Here is a 15,213-nt window from a genome sequence, read left to right on the forward strand (position 1 = left end):
ACCCAGCTCCGTTCCTTGCTTGAATAAAGAAAGAAAAAGCCGCCACACCGCGGCGCTCTGCAGTTACGCTGTTGCCTACATGCTTGCTGCTTTGGACAGTTGACCTGCCTGACACCTGACTCTCGTTCTGATATAACTACCTGCTGGGCGATAATCATGGAGCCGTTTCGTCGAGCACTTTCTGGTGACACGGATACGTCACTGCACGACCAAGAGCCGCAGCGCAAGAAAATGCGCAAAGGAACAAAGAGCTGCTATGAATGTGCGTTCGTTCTGTTCTGACTTTGACAACCACTCTACAGATGAGATGCAGTAGTCATATCATTTGGACCATCCTATTAATGCCGTGCTAGGCCGGCGTCGAAAGATTCGCTGCACTTATGCTGCTTCTCGGCCAGGAATATGCAACGAGTGCCATGCGCGAGGCTCCTCTTGTATTGATCAGGAACATGCGCCTCTGAGACCGGAAGCTGCAAAACTTCGAATAGGAGACCAGAGCTACAGTTTGAGGGAACGGGTAGCAGCGTTAGAACACACCGTGAGCAATCTGGTGAAACAAATGGATGAAAATGACAAGAGTGGATCGAAAGAGCATGCAAGCTGGTCGTACATAGAGTCTCCCACAGACAGTATCGATCGAGGTTGGTACTACCTAACATTCAATGCACTTACCTTTGATTACCTGCTCTAACCTCTAGGCTAGATACCAAAAGCCTTTCCAATTGTCAGGCTGAGACAGTTCCAGAAACCATTCCAGTTCGCTCCAAGTCGATGGATCAAGGAGGCACCGGGCCTGGCGCTGCTCCCCTTTTGACCTTGTTCGATAACCATATTCTTTCTCGAGATGAGAAGCATGTGGATTTGGAGGTTTCGAGAGTTGCCGATCCGATAGCTCTAAAAGAAAGACGTGCAGTTCTTGCATTGAGGGAACTCCTTCCATCTCCCACACAGCTAAAAAAGCTCCTAAATTCACCGACAATAATATGGACCATATGGCGCACAAGATTCCCGGAAATATTAAAACCTGGAGCTCTCGAAAACCCTGCTGATATCGGAAAAATTTTATACTGCATCCTCATGACCCTTGAACAGCGTGCGGAAGAATTCGATTTTCAGACTCTCAAAGTTCCGGTACCTAAGGACAAGTACATCGAGCAGTGTGTTGCCGCCGTCCAAAAGTATATTATCGAAGACGACGACATCGCTTCATCTCTTCCTGGTATAGAGTGTATTACTATGGCTGGGAAATACCAAAGCAATATTGGTCGGCCACGGAAAACATGGCTACTCACACGCCGGGCTATAAATTTTGCACAACTGTCTGGTCTCCATCTTCCAAACAACCGCCCTGGACCAGAAGATGAGCTGGGACTTCGCAAGCTCCATATATGGTGTAGCCTCGCGTGCGCAGATTTATACCAAAGCTCAATCCTTGGGCTACCATATTCTGTGCCACTTCATCTCTTGAAGCCTCATATCACGCATTTGCTAAAGGTGAAGAAGATGGATCCTGCCGAAGCATATATGCTGCGTGTCTGCCTCCCGTTGGGGTCTATCATCGATAGAAACCAAGACGGCGGCAATATGTCTCTTCCTCTTACTCTAAAAATCGACCAAGAGTTAGAGGACTTGTATAAACAGATGGGAGACGATTGGTGGGATCCATCCCAGTTAAGCCAACTAAGTCCTGCAGAAAAGAGCAGTCGACTTTGGTCACAATTTGCCCATCACTTCGTGCGGATGTTGCTTCACCTACCATTCATGCTGAAATCCAACACCGACAAGCGATGCCAATACTGCCATAATGCTGCTCTTGAGTCAGCGAGACAAACCATCGAGTGTTATAAGGGCATCAACGACATGCAAAATGCCGATCGTATATTTTGCAAAGTGATCGATTTCCAAGTTTTTACAGCTACAGTCCTCCTTATCGTCCACCTGCTCGGCTCGCCATTTGCCAACGACCCGCAGACTCGTGCCGACTGGAGGTCCGCCATGTCCATTGCTCGAATGCTTCGCCACAGACCCCGACCTGCCTGAGGACTCCGTTAGCTATCAGTCTGCGAGTGTCATTGAAAAACTCTGCTCTTGTCGAGATGCTGATGGAGGTTTGATAACTGGACCCAAAACCAAAAATTGCAACCAAGCTCGACGGATTATACTTCCATATTTTGGAGCTGTCAACATAGTTCCTGGTAAGATGCTCAAGGAACAGCAGCAGCAGCAGCAGCAACAACAACAGCAACACAGTTTGCAGCAGCAATATCAGTACTCACAACAGCAGCAAATGAGCCCACCAAACTCTATACCTGAGAAGCAGCCTTCTACGAACTCAAGCGGATATACCACACCTCAGGATACACCTTCAATGTCACTATTTAATACCCAACTCCAAACTCCTAGTCAGTCATCGTCATCGTCATATCTACAAAACGGTGCCCCGTTGTCCGAGCCCAATCTAGATGTGAACTTAAATCTCAATCTCATGGACGACACTGGAGGATTTGGTAACCCTAATCTCAACTTGGACCTCTTTCTTGGGCAAGGGTGGAATTTTGACTGGATGGATGCGCAAAACTACCAATCCGTTTGATAACGTTCATTCTGTTGCATGAGATATATGCCTGATTATCTATTTTAGTCATAATTTTCCAATATTTTAGGGAGGTTGGATAGGATTTTGTATATTAACTTGATCAAATGACTCTATGGTACATGCTTTACCCAAACCACTCGATCAGCCCATGACTTCCTACTTTCTTCCGCATGTGAAGTATTTCCACCAGCGGCTTGATACCCAAGGCACACGCGTCCTCTGTCAGTCATAGACTAGAGAGCTTCTTCAAATGTCAAAACGGCTAGAAAGAAAGCCACCCAAGCTGGGAAATCGGCAACAGTCCATCTGATCCTGTGCACGCTCAGCCAATCTTTCATCTCTGCAGAGCCACCTCTCTTCGATGTGTTTGCCTTTAGGTGCTCGATTGGTTGCGCAACCCATGGGATGAAGGTCAAGTGGCCCAAGGCACAAGTCACTCCCAAAGCATACATTTTGGCGCTGAAAGGCAGAGCCATGATACCCTCTGTGATCGAAAGGCCGTTGTTGTATGAGAGGTAGATATTGGCTAGGGATGTGGACGTGGTTATGGTGATCAGTCCAATAACTATCGTGACGCCGCTTTGGAAGACTGTCTTAAACCAGCGAGGGAGAACAATGTCGGCTTCTCTGCGGATGGTTGGATGGAGGAAGGCAGAGTTCATAATAAGTTCGCACGTCGAGTATACTACACTCCCTGTGCTGCTGATAAGAGGAGCAAGGCGAAGAAGACGCATTGGGTCGAACAACATTCCCGATGCCATTTTGGATGTGTGGCTGTAGCAAGTCGAATGGAATTAACCGTAGTGGTATGAAATGTTGACTCTTGAGAGAAAGGTCTTGAATAGTTTCAATAAAGTGAATTTGACGCACCGCTCGATATTTATATCATCAGGTATTTTCTCAGTCCGTACAAAATTAGTATCCGCTGGGGGAAGGGTATGACCATTTTGTTGTTATCTCCCAGGCTATCATATCTAGATAATTCTCCGATGATTATCGGCCTCAAACATCGATGCAGAGATACATCTATAGTAAGTACTATCTCTCACATACCCATCCATGCATGATCCAGAGCAACCAATTGCATTATCAGCCTGCAAAACCTCAATATCTTCGAAGTGCCTGTCCATCACCTCTTCTTATTTCCCAAACGGGTAGCAGGCCCCCACGGCCTGTCTTGGATGTTGATTGGCTGGAAATCTTAGAAGCCGAGGTACATCGGATAAATTAATTTCCTCCGGGGTTCAATAAGTCACGTGAATGATTCGAGAAAGGTTCCTGGTGAACTACGAACAGCAACTTCACCTTCGAGCTTCAAGCGTTACTATCATCAACTTTCTCATCTTTATATCATGCTGAGACCGAATCAGTCAAGGATCCATGGTTGGCTATGCTGCCTTAACATGATCTAGAGACGACGCTCAATGTTACTTTCCCGTTGTTCCTCTGCTAACAGTGACAAGACTTGCCACGCCGTGGTTTTTTTTACCTGACCCACTAAGTTACGGCTTTTGACCCATGGCCAGCCCGTCGGAGCTTGAGAAGTGAAAAATTAAAATAGAAATAAAAAAGGCCCTGGCTCTCGGCCTGCGGCTACGAGTCATGCCAGGATGTACTTGCCTTCTTTGGTGCCCCAGGAACTTCCTCTGGCCTTCTGCTGATGTTGGCTCGTACTTCATTTAATAGCTGATCACTTGTTATAGCAACAGTGGAGTCGCCAATGAATAGCAATGGTTCCGCAGAATGGTGAATTCTCCCAACAACTCGACGACTGGGATGTTTGTTCTTCCCTTGATTTTCCATCTATTCCCTAACAAGTATGTCCAACAGAAGTTGAACATATGGTTGCAACAAACAACACTAAATAAAAAATACCCGCAAAAGATACCCGGGTCCAGTCATGAATGGAAACCCGCTCTAGGAACCCGCTCCGTGCGAGAGTCGCAAGGTGGACTTGCCAAGGCACTTCCGAAGAGGTTGATGAAACTCTTTAGCTGCGGAGCACCTACATTTATAATCCTGATCAGTTTCTTGCCATGAGTCGAATTTGGGCAATGATTATAAATCCTCTCCACCTCCAAGTTATTAAACGTCCTACTTGAAGAAGATTCTCGCTTTTCATCTCTGCCAGGATTTTCGATGTTATGGTGTAGCTGATGCCGCTGAAGAGTCAACGTTGGGCATTTCATGCTATATCTCGTTGTTCGTTTTTGCTCTTAGGCTCTTCCCTTTAAAGATTCCGAGTCAATATTTCAAGGCCTTGAAGATTGATATCACCTCAATACCCAATCATATACTCCGTATGGGTACCAGATCCAGCATAGACCGGCCAGATCCGGTTGCACCTGAATTGACAACTGTACGGGATTTTGAGAAGGATAATTCAGTATCGAAACCCGAACACCATGATACACAAGCATCTGGGCTTAAGCATAAAGGGAGCAGGGACAGTGTAGAAGACCCTGAATACCCTTCTCCTAAGTCAAGTGAACTTCCACAGAGGCCCGAAGGATGGGGGGTATGTGTTGAATATACGTTTGCTCCAGGCTAAGCCACCAATTCTAACGTGAACATAGTGGACACTTGCAGTTATCGTACTACTTGCTTCTGCCTTTCTTTATGGCCTGGATACTACTATCGTGGCAGATGTTCAAGCACCTGTAATAGAGCAATTTGGCGCCGTTCAAAAGCTTAGCTGGCTTGGATCCGGCTTCCCTCTTGGATCGGTTGCAACAATCCTTCCAATGTAGGATATCACTCCCATTTAATCTTAAGATTAAATACAAAGCTAATTAGTTTACAGAGGTGCGCTTTATAACATATTTAGCATCAAAATCGTATATATCGTGTCGATTGTCTTGTTTGAGGCGGGAAGCGCATTATGTGGTGCTGCACCAAACATGAATGCACTGATAATAGGGCGAGTTATTGCCGGAATTGGTGGTTCCGGAATGTATCTTGGGTAAGCATCAATACTTACTTACCCTACCATATTTGATTTTATGTGCTGACAACTTACTAGGGTCCTTACCTACTTCTCCGTATTTGTCCCAGAAAGACGGCAGCCACTTTACGTGAGTATGTCTGGGTTTGTCTGGGGGCTTGGTACTGTTATCGGGCCTGTCATAGGAGGTTTATTTGCACATAGTAAAGCCACTTGGAGATGGGTAGGTTGTACCACTGCTTGTGTATTTTGTAGACTGCTAACATGGCTATGAAGGCATTCTATATCAACCTTGTCCTAGCTGCTGTGAAGGCTCCGGTACTTCTGCTGCTAGTGCCTGATTATCTACCTAATCGTCATAAGGGAGCACTTCAAAAGTTGAAAGAGCTGGACATCATTGGTATGGTCCTTAACGCCGGGATATACGTTGGGTGGGTAATTCCCATGACTTTTGCTTCCACACTCTGGGGATGGTCCGATAATCGCACAATTGCCTCATTCGTCGTCTTCGGTGTCGTCTTTATTGCCTTTGCTATTCAACAGGGTGTCCCTCTTTTCACGACTCTAGAAAGACGTGTTTTTCCTGCCCAATTCTTGAGACGCTCAGTGATGGTTCTCTTATACGTGAGTACCTCCTGCGCTAATTCAGCACTTCTAGTTCCCGCATATTATATACCACTTTTCTTCCAGTTTACCAGAGGCGATAGTCCCGTGGATGCGGCAGTCCGTCTTCTTCCCTTGATAGTTCTTGCGATTGTGTCGGTGATGATCCAAGGAGTCACTATGCCCCTGGTTGGGTACTACGCTCCATACTACACAATAAGCGGTGTTTTAATAGTGGTCGGTTCAGCTCTGATGTCGACAGTTGGTGTAGATACACCAGTTGCCAATATCTATGGATACAGTGTTATTGTTGGAATTGGAACTGGACTTGGTGTACAAGCCTCTTATGGTGTTGCAGCCGCGAAAGTCAAGGAAGACGAAGTGCAGCATGCGATCAATTATATCAATCTGGCTCAAATCGGCGCTGAGACCATCTCCCTTACCGTTGCGGGAACTATTTTCCAACAGCTGGCATTCCAGAACCTTTCCAAATACCTGGCTGGCCGAGGCTATACCTCTGCAGAACTTATCGCTGCCATTGCTGGAACACAGTCTGTCATCCTCCAGAACGGTTCCGAGGAGGTCAAGTCACTGGCGATCGAGGCTATTGTGGAAGCCATGAAGAAGGTCTACATATCTATGATTGCAGCTGGAGCCCTTCAGGTGATATGTTCGTTCTTCCTGCCCCGAGAGAAACTATTCATGAAGCCTGCATCCGCATAAACGAATACGGAGTATAGAAGTTGCACCACAACGATCATAGGAAGAATAAACAAATGAAGTCCCAACCTTGACGACCCAGCCCCTGACAGGGGTATTAACCAGGACTGATGGAGAGCACCATTTCCTCCAAAGTTCCGCCAGGGGATCCAAATCCTATCCTTCCGAGGACGACCCTGCTCCTTATTATTAGGAAAATGCATTGTAACCATGCTTATTCTATCGCTAGTTAGTCGACTGATGCAGCTGTCAGTGCCTTCTCTCCAATATGAACCCTCTCGGGCGTTGTCGACTTGCGTCGGGCAGTATGTCGCTGATAGAAAGGATTAAAAAGGAATATATGAAGCTGTCGCCTTTCGCTAGCCTTAAAATAGCATATCATCTTCGCAGTTCTTTCTTTTACTTACAGATCTCTCGTGTATAATTGGGCCCTACTGCTCTGGTGTGCCACTGGTGGCTGAGGACTGTGTACAGCTTCTATAAATCCGACTAGCTAACTAGAAGAGAGGTCTCCCATCAAGCTAAACTAGTCAGGCTGTATCTAGGTACTGTCACTCTGTAAATATTCCTTCGTGTCGTCCTCGTCATCTGATGGATTCACGCGGTGGCTGTTACTTGTATAAAGGAGACGGATGGGGATGATGTCAACACGCCAAGCCTGTCTCCTGATCCAACCGCAGCTGAAATATAACTAAAGGCAAAGGACAGCGTAATGAAACAAAACGACGTCAAGCACTTTGAGACCTACAGACAGCCATCTGCTGGCGCTGACGAGAGAAAACATATATGGAATCAATTCTTTTGCAGTGCTGAGATCTCTTTTGCCGCCACCGAAGTCGAGTGTGTTGGTGCGTTCCTGCGAAAATTATCCACCCAGTCGCCTCCCTATTTAATGTACTCGACACCAGGCGCAATAAAAGGAGAAGAGAAGCTGACCCTATATTCTCCTCAGATACAAGAGCCTTTTATCGTTCGTGACGAGCACTACCCAAAACTTACTTTATTTCTGTTGATTGTGTCGAAGTGATCTCGCCGGGAGAGCCCGCGGCTGTGGCCTGTTTGCCGAAGTGCGATCGAGGGAGGATCCATACTTGGATGAATACATCATGACTTCAAATGGGCATTTTTCTTCTGTTGGAGAAGTTAACGGGGGGGACTACCAGCATGGAGTCCAGGTAGTGGATGGCGATAAGGAGTTCAAGTACGCCGTGACCCTGGTGTGAAGCAAGATCACATTCCACACATTTCCTCCCTCGGGGCGCTCTGAGGGGCGCCTCGGGAGGAACAAATATATATGCGCATTTACCTACCTTCCGATTGCTGACTTTTGAATGGCTACCCACAGTCAAAATCTATCAAAATACCTGGTACACGAGAAGGTTTCCCCGGCCGGGTTTAATTACCACCTTATATCTGTCTTTGGCTCGCAGTCCACCGGAAAGTCAACCCTCCTGAATACCCTTTTCAAAACAGAATTCAGTGTAATGTCCGAGACCGAAAGGCGTCAGACCACAAAGGGGATATGGCTCTCTAAAAATAAACGCACCGCTTTAAACGAGAAAGACAAGATGGCAGATAATATTTTGGTCATGGATGTTGAAGGAACTGACGGTAGAGAGCGTGGAGAGGACCAGGACTTTGAACGCAAAAGTGCCCTTTTTGCGCTTGCTACAAGTGAGGTGCTTATTGTCAATATCTGGGAGCACCAGGTTGGATTATATCAAGGAGCCAATATGGGTCTCTTAAAGACTGTTTTCGAAGTGAACCTTCAATTGTTCCTCAAGGATACAAAGTATGTTATCCTCCGAACACCACTTTATCCCCACACAAAGACACTGACATTTGGTACCTCCTCATATAGATCCACACCCAGGTCTTTACTGTTTTTTGTTATTCGTGATTTCGTGGGGACAACCCCACTTACGAATCTACAGAATACTTTAATGCAGGATCTCCAACGAATATGGACATCACTGTCCAAACCAGAGGGAACTGAGAATTCCACTATTGAGGATTACTTCGATTTTGCCTTTGCAGGCTTGCCCCATAAGAGTTTCCAGCCGGAGAAATTTGCTGAAGAAGTTGATAAACTCAGTACTCGGTTCAGGGATGGCCACCGCGACCCTTCCAGCCTGGCTGTTAAGGGTACAGCAGCGGAAGGCGGAGTTTTCCTCCCTGAGTACCATCGGCGAATTCCAGCTGATGGTTTTGCAGTTTATGCGGAAGGGATCTGGGAACAAATTGCAAATAATAAGGATCTGGATCTCCCTACTCAACAAGAACTTCTAGCGCAATTCCGCTGCGATGAGATTGCACGAGAAGTTCTTATTTTATTCGACCAGACCATTGGGCCGTTTGAGGCACAACAAGAGGATGCAACTCGATCCGGAACTCCAATAATTCTCGCCGGCCTTGGTGCTGCCATGTGTGCAGCTCGCGGAAAGACAATGACCAGTTTCGAAACCGAGGCGAGTCGGTACCACAAGCGTGTGTTTGCAACCAAAAAATCCGAACTAGAGGAGAAAATCGACACACGACTTAAGGCTTTATTTACCGGCCAGCTCAGCGCCGCACACAAGTCTGGCGTTGCCGAATTTAGTGAAGCAGTCAGTTCTGCAGTCAAAGCTGGGCAGAAGAAAGGAGCCAGTTATGATTTTGCCGAAATTGTCACTAGGGAAAGGAAACTCGCAATTGAGAAGTTCGAAAAAGAGGCCGGCGTCATTGTGGTAGAAGGAGCTCCTTGGAGCGATTACAAGCAGGAGCTCTCTCTATACCAAAAGGATCTCGAGAAGATCAGTTCGCAGCTCAGAAAGGACGAGATGAGGCGCCTTGCCACTAGAGTGGAACGATGGGTGAGGTCTCGCCTGGGCGATTCCATTGACCTAGAATTCAATGCACTTGGGTCGGGGCGAGGTGGCTCCAGGGCCCCAGAGGACGGAGATAAGCCCAGTGAAAAGACCATTTGGGATAGAATCTGGTCTCTATTCGTAAAAACAGTTTTGGACGCCGAACGAAGATTCACCGAGCGAGCAAAGAGTTTCGATGCAAGCTTGGAGGAAGTTGACGTTGGTCTATGGAGACTGCGACGAAAATCCTGGGGCGTACTGCGTTCCAAGATCGAGGAGGAGATGATGGAAGGCAATATTCTCCTTAAGTTACGCGAGAACTTCGAGGACAAATTCCGTTATGACGACCTTGGTGTACCACGGATCTGGCGGCCTACAGATGACATCGAAAACATTTACACCACTGCCAGGGAATCTACTCTTAAATTGATCCCTCTCCTGGCGCGTTTTAAGCTAAACGAAACTTCTGCACCTCCACCTTTGGATAATTGGGTAGGCCATATGCCCAGCTCCGCCAGTGCTGCTGATGAAGAAGACCTTGCACCAATTGGTGGTGTGGATGAAGAGGATGGCAAGAGTCTGGAGGAAGAGATGACTATGCTCAGTGAAGCCAAGAGACAAGACTTGACTGTTCGGTTCAAAAAGGCTGCAGATGGTGTGTACGTTGAAGCAAAACGAAGTGCCATTGGTGGCATTACCCAGGTTCCCTTGTATTTCTACGGCCTTCTCCTGGCTTTGGGCTGGAACGAAATAATCGCTGGTGAGTACTGCTTCTTCCATTCTTCATTATGCAACGACGGCCTTCAGCTAACGCATACAATTACATAGTCCTTCGGAACCCTATATACTTCTTATTCCTCCTTGTCATTGGCGTAGGAGCTTATGTCACCTTTAGACTAAACCTCTGGGGCCCTATGATAAACATGACAGAAGCAGCCTCTCGTCAAGCGGTCGAAGAAGGTAAACGACGACTCCGAGAGTTCCTGGAGTCATCTGATACAGGACGCCAGGCCATGGCCATGTCCGGGCGCAACAGCACGCATGTTGAAGAATACGAAATGTCATCCAACCTCAAGGGCAAGGGAAGGCGTCCTGCTACGGAAGATGACGACGATGACGATGACTTGTAAAGGTACTCTATATATTTTTCTCTTCGCCTCCTTTGTCAAGCGGGTATATCACCATTGGCCCCTGTCTTATTTTCTTTCTGCTGGTCATATTAATTTCGTTTCCTTCCTTCTCCGCTGATGGGTAGTCATCACCTCCACCATTTAATTTTTTCTTCTAATTTGCATGAGTGGCTGCGTGTAGGAAAACCGGGGGAGGACCTCGTCTGTAGAGCATCATAGAGTGATTTATGAATAATATTGCAAAACATTATCAGAATTCCTTCGTCTTCTTTCATCTTTACTCCTTCCTGAATCAAAATGCTGCATGTAATTAACGGCTGACTAAGCGATAAGGGACAAATGTAAATCCGTTCCGACTATCTGCAAAAGTGATCCGTGCGCATAACATTGATGAAGTCACTTCTCTTTTTGAGCCTTTGACCACTTCTCGCAGAAGGCAACAAACAAACCACTCTGAACCCGTTACCATTAGTCGAGAAAGAGAATCCACGGATTTAAAATGGGCTCTGTCGTCCTCCCACATCTTACTACGGCCTGGCATGTCGACCAAGCTATTCTTTCTGAGGAGGAGCGTTTGGTTGTCATTAGATTTGGTCGTGATTGGGACAAGGACTGTACGTTCCGCTCTGGCAGCCTAACTGGCATAAGTGAGGATAAATATCTAACTGAAATACGCAAAATTTTATAGGCATGAGACAAGACGAAGTGCTGTACCGAATAGCTGATCGCGTCAAGAATTTTGCCGTTATTTACCTTTGTGATATTGATCAAGTGCCGGATTTTATCCAGATGTACGAGCTTTACGACCCGATGACGATAATGTTCTTCTTCCGCAATAAGCATATGATGTGCGATTTTGGAACCGGAAACAACAACAAACTCAACTGGGTGCTAGAGGATAAGCAAGAGTTGATTGATATCTTCGAGGCGATCTATCGCGGTGCGAAGAAAGGAAGAGGTTTGGTAGTAAGCCCAAAAGGTTAGTTGTGGATCCGTTTGCTGATTCTTTTGAAAAATGTCTGGGGAGATCTTTGTTGACTAACGCGTTGCTATCAGATTACTCCACTCGATACAGATACTAGTCAGTGTTCGGGGTGTTCTCACGGAGTCACGGATACATGGAGTCAAACAAACAATATCAAATAGAGCTCTGGGTTCGCCGGTCGCCTTTCAATATTCTGCCTTCTTTCAAACTCGTTTGAATACCGATCGAGTACGAAGGCATAGGTGGTGACCCTATTTCTCTTTAGCCGTCGGAGGGAAACCCAGCTTCGAGGAGGCTCGATTGTTACAATATACGCCCTGCCACGATGGTATGTTTTGCTGTAACTCACGCTCTTTGATTTTTCATTTTTCATTTTTTTATCAACGATTAATTCGAGATCCAAAAGAAGCAATATTTCGTTTCGAATCAGGAACTAGAAATTCAAATACCCTAAAGGATGAGCATGCTATAACAATGACTGGACCAGGCATCAAGCCAAATTACTATCCGCTCCGTTGTAGTAATCTGGGTTCAACACACAGCTCAGGGGCTACTTAACTCTGGTCTAGCCAATTTGATGTTAATATTATTCCAATAATACGCTGAAGCATATGACAAATACAAGACTATTCGACATGAAATAACATATAATAATCTGGCAAGCATGACCAAACTGTCACACGATCCTATATTTGTCTCATATAAAAGTTGATTTGTCGATTTTATTGCGTGGACCCCCAAGTGATCCTCTCTAGCGCAACAGGCAGGCTGCCTACAGCATCCATCCCATCCCACCTTTGGCAATTCACTAATAACGCCTTTTAACACTGGTGAGCAACGTTAACCTTCCAAAGAGCAAAAAAATGGGTGATCAAAAACATGCGGACCGTCAGGATTCGCCGGTGACCCACCTAAGAGGATATAGCCCTTTGCGCGTTTGAGGTGACGAGCAAGCATAAAGAATCAACCAATCAAAAAGTTGCTAGTGAGTCTTTTCAAAAAATCAACCAATCAAAAATCAAAAAAATACATACGACAGTCGGGATTCGCTGGTGGTCACCCACCCAACTACTAACCGACCGGCAAGTGGCTTAAGTACAGCTGAGCGGACGGGAAGCTCTGTTTTCCACTTCCTGTGGTCGTATGTGCTCAATACAGAAAGCGATGGATCTTTATTCTCTATGGACAACGACCAGAGACTTCTTCATCAGTGACAACCTGCCACAGGTTACAAACCCCATCTTTCTCCCAGCTAGCATAGTCAATGACATCTAGGATGCATTCCAGCAAAGCCTTATCCGACACTGATTGAGTACAGTCTGCCATCATTCTCTCTGCCACTTTTTTGTACGCCAATTTATGGGCGCGGTGTTTAATAGTATTTCGCACCTCAAAGTAACGCCATCTTCGACATCGAGCAAGCGCCTCTATCCTTTTGGCCCCAGTCAGGTTATCCAGGTCATCATTCGTATCTCCAACCGGGCCTCCTCTTGTAAGCACTCGCTGTTCTATCTCGCTGGCTGTCAGCTCATACGATTTATTCTGCAACAGGACGGCCAATTGTACGGCTGTGATAGGCTCGTCTTCCATGCTCAACATTTTACCGCTGCTGAGATGCTGGAGCTTGCATCTGCCCATCAGATAGTCGGCCAATTTATTTGCCAATATCTCGGTGAGGGACAGGTAGGTATGGGCTTTGCTTCCCCGTCGGGCCGCCTCAACTTCGGCCGCGAACAGGGGAGTTAACAGTTCGCTGAAAATAACCCCATCCGAACAACGTGGTGAAGGGTTTGCCGTCTTCATTTTGGGGCTCCGTATTAATGCTGTAAGCTTTCGCGGAAGTTTTGTGAGATGCGAAAAGTACTTGGAACCGAATAGCTCTGGGCTCAGCGATGCAGCAGTAAGATGGGCGAAGTCATGGAGATCCCACACGGCGGAGGGTTCATCCAGTAAACAGATGCTGTCCCCTTCAAAGTCGCTGGCACGGACGACAACATGGTTTATTCCAATGCTTGATATAGCCCTCGGAGGCACTAGATACGTCTCATGGCTGACCGTGAGGGTTCCACTGTTAACGAGGCGATGGACGCCGTAGTTTATGGCGCGAGTGGCATTCTGGTCCGCCGAGAGGAAGACATCGATCTCGTCGAATAGCTTGGGATTCGATTTCACAATTCTCAAAAATTCTTCCCGGCAGTCAGAGCGAGTGGCTAGGTATATAACCCCATACTTATGGATAGAGACGGCCGCTCTCCAGAGGGCGTTATTTTGAGCGATAGAGCGGGTGAGTGCTTTATTCCCTGCTCTCTCAAGGAGCAGCTCACAGCCCTCGATGATATATCGGAGGAGCGGCTGCTTTATGGTCTTAACCCAGAACTGGATCCTTCCAGCGTTCTCGAAGTGAGGATGTGCAGGGCAATGGCCATCCAACCACCATGATGATGGCTCATACGCGATGGACACGGGTTTGAAAATGCTTAACTGCGTCTCTGCCGGCCTTAATGGCGCCGCCGTTAAACGATATCTCGGGAGCCAAGTTTCATACGCGGCGATCACTGGGTCTGGGTCTAGGTCTGGGTCTTGAGGAGGGCGGCCAAAAGCAAGTGGCCATGAGCTGCCAGAGTGAATAACGTTCATAATTCCAAAGTTGCAGGATCGTTTTTCGCAGCTGGATGAACAGATGATGATTCAGAATACCTCTTCAACGGGTAGCTATACAGAGAGGCCATTCTTTATATACAGTTCCTACAACTTCGATCCTCATCCTGTATTGTCCTTTTGCCCTGGCAATGCATGACAAGGGGGCTTCTAGGTGGCTTCATATTTAACTAATACGGTGAGCTCCGTAATGAACCAAGAACATCAACAATGTCTCACCCTAGTGGTTGAGAAGTCGTTTGATCGAGTCGATTTGGTTGCCATTGGCTCAATTGTTCCTGTCTGTTTTAATTGTCGCGTTAACTACTGTACCTTCGCTTGTCGTGGCCTGAGTGCAAGGGTTAATCGACGGGGATTGGGACAATAGTTATCAAAGGACTATACGCCCGTCAGGGCTCGTCGACAGACCCTAGTTAAAAACTATACTATGCATGCTACGCCCCGCTCATAAACTGCTGGTGGCTGTATTGGGGGTTCCGGTTGGCGTTACAACAAGCATTAACTACCGAAAAATGCGGCACAGGGGTGTGCATCAATTATACCCATTAATAGCTGGAGTGTCCACTCGGACATCCCTGTTTGGATCCTCCAAGCGCAATCAACAAACATAAGGGAGGGTTTACCCTTAAAGTTACGTTAATATTCCGTACGACAAGGCGCAACTGGCCGGAGTAATACTTGTTGAAATATTATCCTCCGCCCTTCCGGGGATGCTGTCGCGTGCTTCCGGC

At 46.8% G+C, this 15,213-nt stretch overlaps 6 protein-coding genes and 1 non-coding gene across 7 annotated transcripts; 4 read left to right on the plus strand and 3 right to left on the minus strand.

Moving 5' to 3' along the window:
• Positions 1-156: 156 nt before the first annotated feature.
• On the plus strand, positions 157-2,593 carry MGYG_03361 (hypothetical protein; the record flags this gene model as incomplete). Its single annotated transcript, XM_003175793.1, has 4 exons — positions 157-262; positions 354-641; positions 704-1,988; positions 2,053-2,593. The coding sequence occupies 4 exons, from the start codon at positions 157-159 to the stop codon at positions 2,591-2,593; spliced, it is 2,220 nt and encodes a 739-aa protein (XP_003175841.1).
• A 236-nt stretch (positions 2,594-2,829) lies between these two features.
• On the minus strand, positions 2,830-3,357 carry MGYG_03362 (hypothetical protein; the record flags this gene model as incomplete). Its single annotated transcript, XM_003175794.1, has 1 exon — positions 2,830-3,357. One exon carries the CDS (start codon positions 3,355-3,357, stop codon positions 2,830-2,832), a length of 528 nt encoding a protein of 175 aa, XP_003175842.1.
• Positions 3,358-4,898: 1,541 nt separating this feature from the next.
• Positions 4,899-6,866, plus strand: MGYG_03363 (hypothetical protein; the record flags this gene model as incomplete). The annotated part of the gene is made up of 5 exons (XM_003175795.1): positions 4,899-5,114; positions 5,173-5,342; positions 5,400-5,558; positions 5,619-5,763; positions 5,817-6,866. 5 exons carry the CDS (start codon positions 4,899-4,901, stop codon positions 6,864-6,866), a joined length of 1,740 nt encoding a protein of 579 aa, XP_003175843.1.
• Positions 6,867-7,969: 1,103 nt separating this feature from the next.
• Positions 7,970-10,839, plus strand: MGYG_03364 (sey1; the record flags this gene model as incomplete). Its single annotated transcript, XM_003175796.1, has 4 exons — positions 7,970-8,064; positions 8,209-8,655; positions 8,725-10,469; positions 10,538-10,839. The coding sequence occupies 4 exons, from the start codon at positions 7,970-7,972 to the stop codon at positions 10,837-10,839; spliced, it is 2,589 nt and encodes an 862-aa protein (XP_003175844.1).
• A 499-nt stretch (positions 10,840-11,338) lies between these two features.
• Positions 11,339-11,921, plus strand: MGYG_03365 (mitosis protein dim1; the record flags this gene model as incomplete). The annotated part of the gene is made up of 3 exons (XM_003175797.1): positions 11,339-11,453; positions 11,528-11,818; positions 11,896-11,921. The coding sequence occupies 3 exons, from the start codon at positions 11,339-11,341 to the stop codon at positions 11,919-11,921; spliced, it is 432 nt and encodes a 143-aa protein (XP_003175845.1).
• A 930-nt stretch (positions 11,922-12,851) lies between these two features.
• MGYG_10007 lies at positions 12,852-12,967 on the minus strand. Its single transcript, XR_001951127.1, has one exon. It is a non-coding gene; the product is annotated as a 5S ribosomal RNA (ribosomal RNA).
• A 36-nt stretch (positions 12,968-13,003) lies between these two features.
• MGYG_03366 (hypothetical protein) lies at positions 13,004-14,461 on the minus strand (the record flags this gene model as incomplete). Its single annotated transcript, XM_003175798.1, has 1 exon — positions 13,004-14,461. The coding sequence occupies one exon, from the start codon at positions 14,459-14,461 to the stop codon at positions 13,004-13,006; it is 1,458 nt and encodes a 485-aa protein (XP_003175846.1).
• Positions 14,462-15,213: the final 752 nt, after the last annotated feature.

The sequence above is a fragment of the Nannizzia gypsea genome, genomic scaffold (assembly GCF_000150975.2).
Source record: "Nannizzia gypsea CBS 118893 supercont1.2 genomic scaffold, whole genome shotgun sequence".
Lineage (NCBI taxonomy): Eukaryota > Fungi > Ascomycota > Eurotiomycetes > Onygenales > Arthrodermataceae > Nannizzia > Nannizzia gypsea.